The sequence below is a fragment of the Diadema antillarum genome, unplaced genomic scaffold (assembly GCF_040938485.1).
Source record: "Diadema antillarum isolate AM-2024a unplaced genomic scaffold, OU_Dant_1.0 scf00000146, whole genome shotgun sequence".
NCBI classification, from domain to species: Eukaryota; Metazoa; Echinodermata; class Echinoidea; order Diadematoida; family Diadematidae; genus Diadema; species Diadema antillarum.
This window is the reverse complement of record NW_027271035.1, coordinates 1,283,944-1,291,558: the sequence shown is the minus strand read 5'-3', so window position 1 is coordinate 1,291,558 and position 7,615 is coordinate 1,283,944. Positions and strand designations below refer to the sequence as shown.

The following is a 7,615-nucleotide window of genomic DNA, read 5'->3' as shown; positions in this document are numbered from 1 at the left end:
GGTTCCAGTACAGGTGTGCAATCACTCTCGGATCCTTACTGTCCATCGCAATACCGGGATGCACAGTAAGGATCTGAGAGTGATTGCAAACCTGTACTGGAACCAACGGGCATGCGTCAGGATTGACAATGAATTTTCTGATTATGCAGAAATCAAACGAGGTGTTCGTCAGGGACGCATCATGTCACCTAGTTTGTTTAATCTATACACAGAATGCATTTTCAAAGGCATTGAAGGCATGCCTGGCGTGAACGTTGGTGGAGTATTGATAAATTATCTGAGATATGCAGATGATAGTGTGTTGCTAGCTGATAATGAACAAGATCTGCAAACAATTGTTGATGTCACATACCGCCAAAGTAAGGCATTTGGCGTGGACATGAATGTGAAAAAGACCAAAACGATGGTATTATCAAAGGTGGAAATACAAAGGGTAAACATCTCTATCAGCAACACTCTCCTGGAACAAGTAAGTGAACTCACATATTTAGGACAAAATGTTCATGAAGATGGGAAGAACGGTGGAGAAATTAGGAGAAGAACTGGAATGGTTAAAACTAAGTTTACCCAAATGAGTAAACTGTTAACATCAAGGAAGATATCTACTGCAACCAAGCTCAGATTAGTAAAATGTTACGTGCATTCAACTCTCCTTTAGTGTTGTGAGACATGGACATTGTACTTGGATGATATGAAAAGGCTGGCGGCATTCGAGATGCGGATATTCAGACGCCTGGGCCGTATATCACGGACAGACAGGAAAACAAACCAGTATGTTCTAGATCAGCTGAATGTCACATAAACCTTGATGAAAGACATTAAATCAAGAAAACTCAGATATTTTGGCCATGTTAAAAGACATCAGAACATCCCAAAAAGTGTACTGGAAGGGATTATAGAAGGCAGAAGATGCAGAGCGTGCCAGCGCAGTGTGTGGTGTAACAACATAAGGAGTGGACAGGAAAGAGTTTCAGTGTGGCAGCATGTAGTAAGGCGGCCATGAACAGAACAGAGTAGAGGTCCATAGTCGCCAACCTCCGCACTTAAGAAGAAGAAGAAGAGCAATTTGTATATTGTTTTTCTTTCCCGATTTGCGTCAGCTTGTGCTGACAGTGATATATAGTCTTTACAAGCTTGACAAGTGTCCCTTTTTTTTAATGTCCAGTCATAACTCTATACGATATATTCCATACCGGGGGCCAGCGGACCGAAAACGTGTCTTGTTTGGTATCAATAGAGGCTGATTTAATATCATGAATTACGACATCGATTTATGTAGGGATTGTAGTGACTAGCGTGAGTTGTGACTTTCAATTGAGATATACTTGGGTAAATTCAATCTGTAAACAATCTAACACAGATATCTTTAGAAGATATGTCTCCAAGCTAAAATATAGATATTGGGTTCTGTAACTGTAAATAATTTTCAATACTTATTGTTTGAAGGTCACTCGAAGGTAACACCTCATCTTTGGTTGTAGCAACACCAACAGTAACTCCTAATGTTACTGAGGAAGACTTCACGTTTGTACTGCCGCCCCTGCCGAATTTGATGTTCCTGTAAGTAACGTTGAATGTCACTAAGATTTACTACCTAACCATCAAATTTAAGAAATAAAGCATCCTTTTGAGAGATAAGGAAAGAAGGGCGTCATCACCTACCCTTAAGCCCAGTTATGTGTTCACATTTTATCATGGTTGATCTGATTCTAAATTCACAAGGATGGTCCAATTTCATCGCAGTTGCAGATCTTTTAAAAGACGTTGCTTGATCAATATTTGTACAGAGTTAATCAAAACTTCATAACAGTTCGTTAATCTTTGATAAAACGTTGGTTGAATTCAAAGATTTCCGCTTTTGATGTAATAGTAATGACCTTTCTCATATAAAAAACGTTGGTTGATCTATAAACTTCCAGCTTTGATCAATATTATATAACAGTTCATAGACGTCTTATAAATCGTTTGTTGATTTATATTCATGGAGTTGATAAAAACTATACTATTTGACACTTTCTAATTCTTTTATCAAACGTTGTTTGATTTCAGTGTACGGATTTTACGGAGTTGTTCAAAATTACCTAACAGTTCCTTGATCTTTTCGATTTATTCAGGGATTTGCAGAACACCGGTGTCCATTGGATAAACCCTGGGTCCTTTAGTGAAACAAGAAATATCTTACATCTGTGAGTAAAAGGAATGCTCATATAATATAATGACTTTATCAACTTTGTGTATACATACGTTTATGTATTTACACGTGAGCATGCATGATAATGTTGGTGAGAAATTTGTCACCTGTGCAGTATTAAATAAGTCAAATTATGGTTACCACGCTCCATTCGATCACTGAATCTCATTCATTTCTCAAATTGTTGCCGAAAACTCTCTTCCAGTGGTTTGTATGGTAGTATCGATGATAATTGACAGTATCTCTCTCTCTCTCTCTCTCTACCTCTTTCTGTGTGCCCCGAACTCTTGCATCTTTATCACTTTTTATGGTACTATTGGGAATGTCCCTATGATTAATGCTGATTTAGCAATGCTTGCATGCTGTGATTTTTTTTTCGAAGAACTGTAGTCTTCGATTTCGACATAGGGCCTACTTACAGATACATTTGGGTTGACTCTGATTGTAAAAATACGGTGACGATAATCTAAAATGCCACTACTGCTACTACAATGATTACACCTTATTTTGCCCAGCCCTTAATTGTGTGAAACATATGAATGTAATGTATAATTAATTCATTCATTTCTTCTTGTTGTTGTTTTTTTTTTTCATTTCTTCTTGATTTCAGAAACCTAGCATTCAATAGATTGCGGTTACTGCGATTTGGAATTTTTCATGGCTTACAACGACTGCGAAAACTGTAAGTTTGAATGTTCACCGAATTTCAGATATTTTGGTAACAGATTAAACAATGAATAGCATAGTGCGTGTCAAAACACTCAAAACAATATTATGTGCATTCCAGAGCGTTCGTCCATATGTATATAAAATGTCAGGTCCTTAAATAGTGGTATCAAATGCCAAAAACCAACCTTATACCAGAAGTAAGTTGTATGCTTTCTATTATAGGGAAGATATCTCAAGTGAGTAGGCCAGAATATTAAGAAATTAATAATTCAACGTATATCTACTATTATATCCTGATTAAAGCGAATACTTTTTCATGTGATGGATTTTATAAAAGCAAATAAATGTTCATTGTCACTCAGTCGCCTGCAGGTGAAGATAACAGTGTTATCTTTTGAAATTCTTTAAGTTTAAACCCACATTTATATTGTCCACAGAAATCTCTCCGGAAATCCTCTCCAAGCAGTGGACAGAGGGACATTTGCCGCTTTGTCAAGTGTGGAGGAATTGTAAGTAAAATTTGTATTCCAATTCAGGAGTCGCCTCAATACTTTTCAAAAGTTGTCTAAATATTTTAAGAAGAATATACAAAGAAAAATTATCCTGTATTGCATAATATGGAATGATGTAGCTACGTGCATTTATACGCTATTCACCAGTGGTCAATTGGAGTATCATAGAAAGCCAAAAGAAAAGTGATTTTAGGGAATAGCAGTCAAAAACAAACTTTCTTGTTTTTTACATACCAATAGAGATATCAGAGGTGCCTCAATTCCCGTTTCTGCGACTTCCAACACGGATTTGTTTGAGGGTTTACACCTCACAACGATGTAAGTATAATAAGCTTTGCAAATAATGAGACGACATGTAAAGTTTGCTAACTGGGTAGGCTTATGATTACATAATTTCTATTGGATTCATTATATACATTATATTGTGCACAGCAGTAAATGATACAATGCCTGTCGCCTTTATAACAGAAAGTTCAGAAATCTGCACATTGTCTTACTTGTGACTTTGTAATTGAATTTACAACTATCCACATGGAAAATGCTGTAAAAGTATGCGTATAGACCTTTCTAAAATTTTCCCTTTTGGCAAATATCTGTCAACATTACATTTAGATTACATGCCATGTGATCGAAACTATAAAATATCTGTCGCTATTTGTGCAATGAAACCGTTGGACCATGATATGCTGTAATTTGCATGGGCGAAATATATCACACAGAAATATTGCCTACACGTTTTATCTATTCGGCAGACATGCAGACGAGTACAAATTCTGTTGCTTGGCCGGACTGCGCGATGATGACGCAGGTTGCAAAGCACCACGTGACCAGTTTTCGTCCTGTGAAGATCTGATGTCCAACACTGTTCTGCGCCTCTTCATTTGGGTCCTTGGCTCTAGTGCCTTCATCGGCAACGCGTTTGTTGTTGGATACAGACTGCTCCATTCGAAACGCGGCAGAAAGAGTAGCGTCCAGGGCAGCCTTATCACCAACCTGGCTATCTCGGACTTCTTGATGGGTCTCTACATGATTACCATAGCGGCAGCAGATCTCCAGTATAGAGGAAAATACGCCCTCTATGCTGATGAGTGGCAGTCAAGTTTTCTCTGCAAACTTGCTGGGATCACGTCAGTCATCTCGAGCGAGGCTTCTGTGTGTCTTGTTATGATGATCAGTATAGATAGATGCTGTCACGTCATGGCGCCTTTCAACCAAAAAATACACCTTTCTCTCAGAGGAGCACATTATGTTGAGCTCACCGTCTGGATTCTGGCCCTTTCAGTTAGTCTGCCCCCGGCGCTGATACCGTCCTACGTCGAAGGGTCCTTCTATGGCCAATCTGGGGTGTGTCTAGCATTACCCTTGACCGCCAATCGACACACGGGATGGCTCTACTCTGTTCTCCTCTTCATCGGCGTCACTTTCTGCGCGTTTCTAGTCACACTGATGTGCTACGTCGCCATCTTTGTTTCCTTCCGAATTTCCAAGCACAAGCTTGGTAAAGTGGGGAGAGGAAGCCAAGAAGAGAGACGACTTGGGACCGAAATCAAGATGGCGGCCAAAATGGCGTTGGTCGTTGGAACGGATCTACTATGCTGGATGCCAGTTATCATCATGGGCATTATGTCTGCTGCTGGTAAACTTGCCATCTCGTCACAGGTATGAAGTCGGGTAATGTCCGTTATTCCGACGGTTCGTTAATCCGAAAATGGAATAAGGTTCGTTATTCCGAAACACGCGAATTCCCTATTCCTGGAGGTCCGTTACCGTGATAATAAAGTGGGTTCATTAATCAGAACATTTGTGGCGATATTCCGAATATTCGTTACTCTGAATGTTCGTTAATAAGAACATCTATATCATTTTCGAGCTACCGAATCTTCTGAATATCGAATCTTCATTCATTTCCAGATTTAACAAATCTTTGAAATAACGAACCTTATTTCATTGTCGGAATTGCGAACCTTCGGAAAAACGAACCTTATCTTATTTTCGAATTGACAAACATTCCGAATAACGAACATTGTTTCATTTTCGGATTAAGGAACCTTATACGCTATTCGTTTCCAGATTAACGAAACTTCGGAATGACAAACCTCGTTGAGATTTTCGGAAGTACAAACATTTGGAATGAGGAACCCTATTTCATTTTGGGAATATCGAACCTCTGACGAAATTACGAAAACTTTATTTCATTTTCGGATATAGGAACCTTCAGAATAATGAACGTCCTTACTTAATTTTCGGAATTACTAACCCTCGGAATAACGAATTGTCAACGAAAAGTAATTCGTCAATGTATTTTCTTCCAAAATCGTTTTCGTTGATTGTTACACTAGTCAACAAAAAGGAAAGATGAAATATCTACTTTCGTATTTTCCCGTCTTCACCAGGTGTATGCATGGATTTCTGTGTTCATCTTACCTGTCAACTCTTCCCTGAACCCGTACCTCTACACTCTATCAAGCGTCAATGGGTCAAGGAAACGAGCCTTTCCGTTTATCGGGAAATCAAGCGGTGATCACACGAAAGGTAGTGCAAGCACGCAATTTTACCTTCCAGCTTGAAGTTATTGGGAGTATTTCTGATCAGTTCATTACATCCTTGTTGTGTCTGTTTCTCTCTTTTGTTTGAAGTTTGGAATCTATAATATGAAGAACATTATTTCCCCTGAAGATGAGAAGTGATGACATGTAACAGAGGTAATTGATGATATCATAAGTTCTTAGTGCGACAGCAATAATTGACGATATCATAAGTTGTAAGTATGACCGCAGTAAGTGACGATATCATAAGTTGTAATAATGGCAGCAGTAACTGACGATGTTTTAAGTTGTAAGGGTGACAGTAGTAATTGACGATATCATAAGTTGTAAGAATGACAGAGGTAACTGCTGATGTCAAAAGTTGTAAGGATGACAGCAGTAATTGAGGATATCATAAGTTGAAAGTGTGACAGCAGTAAATGACGATATAAATAATTGTAAAGATGACAGCTGTAATTGATGATAAATTGTAGGGGTAGCAATCAGAATGACGAGCTGATAACGGCACTAACCAAAACAATCTCGGGTGAAGACAATACTTCATTGATGTCTTGCTGTTTTTCCTATCCAAGGGAAGAACTATTTGGACGATACTTGTTCCTCGCTGGTCACATCATCCAACGGTGTACTGAGTACTGGGTCAGAGCGCATGCGCGAGTGGCTACTACGAAACAAGCGACCTTTTACCCAGGAAGAGCTGATGATCTTGACCAATGACCTCTGTGAAGCCGCTAGTCACCTGATCGAAGGAGGAATTCAGGCAGACTACTTCTTGAACTTGGACTCGGTCGCTGTCCAAACGGTGAGCCCAGTCGCCATGTTAAGAATTTAATTTTCATTGTACTGAAGGTTAGTGTGTAGCAATCATTATGCCTTAAGTTTCTACCGTTTTTCAGTATGGTTATGGTACAAAGCGGCGCAATCACAAACGCAAACGTGTGTATAGTATTCTACATAACGAAAGTATCATACATACAGGTAAATCTGTCTGTCTGTTCCTCTCAACATAGTGTATGTATGATATGAATGTCCTCTGATGTGGAAAAAATAAATTGGAACCCTACTAACTTCTATTTTCATATATAGGATGCTTCTGATTTCATCGCACGGGCATTCCTGGTCATAGACCCGTCCTCAGTAGCTGCGGAACTGACCTTATTCAACCAGCAAAAGTCCAGTGACAAGGAGGAGAAGGAAGCAGAGTCGCTTCAACCCTCAAAATAGCCTCACAGATTGGAGAAAACTTGTAACGTCAGGATCATTAGAGCATGATTGTGCTCTTCGAAACCGGTTGTTGCAAAGTTCGTAGGAATCCTCGCACTTTAAAGGCATAATTTACGATTTGCAGATGACACACGAAAAGTTTTAGTGCTTAAAAATAGTTCAAAGTGTGAGTTACACACTAAGAAAAAATGATTCATTCTTGCACCTTTTAAGGGTGCAAAGTGATGTCACACTGGTGGCTCCCTATGGGTGTTATCTTGCACCCTCGAGAAATGGGTGCAAAAGTGGTACCTTGCGCAAGGGTATAACCTTGCAACCTGTGGGTGCACCTTTGCACCGCCAAAGGAGGTGCAACATTGCACCCTTTATTGAGGGTGCGAAGTGGTTCCCTTGGGTGCATATTTCCACCCACACTAAGTGGTGCTAAGTTGCACCCTTTTCTTGAGGGTGCATCATTCCACCCACACTAATTG

General features: G+C 39.4%; 1 protein-coding gene across 1 annotated transcript; it reads left to right on the top strand.

The window, feature by feature from the left end:
- The first annotated feature begins 4,224 nt into the window (after positions 1-4,224).
- LOC139721627 (G-protein coupled receptor GRL101-like) lies at positions 4,225-7,142 on the top strand. The gene is made up of 4 exons (XM_071632959.1): positions 4,225-5,031; positions 5,766-5,904; positions 6,491-6,720; positions 7,005-7,142. Exons 1-4 carry the CDS (start codon positions 4,225-4,227, stop codon positions 7,140-7,142), a joined length of 1,314 nt encoding a protein of 437 aa, XP_071489060.1.
- Positions 7,143-7,615: the final 473 nt, after the last annotated feature.

Excerpts from the sequence above, each read along its gene's own strand:
- LOC139721627 (XM_071632959.1), top strand. The coding sequence starts at position 4,225 with ATGTCCAACACTGTTCTGCGCCTCTTCATTTGGGTCCTTGGCTCTAGT. Across the intron at positions 5,032-5,765 it reads AACTTGCCATCTCGTCACAG|GTGTATGCATGGATTTCTGT; the intron begins GTATGAAGTCGG and ends CGTCTTCACCAG. Across the intron at positions 5,905-6,490 it reads AAGCGGTGATCACACGAAAG|GGAAGAACTATTTGGACGAT; the intron begins GTAGTGCAAGCA and ends TTCCTATCCAAG.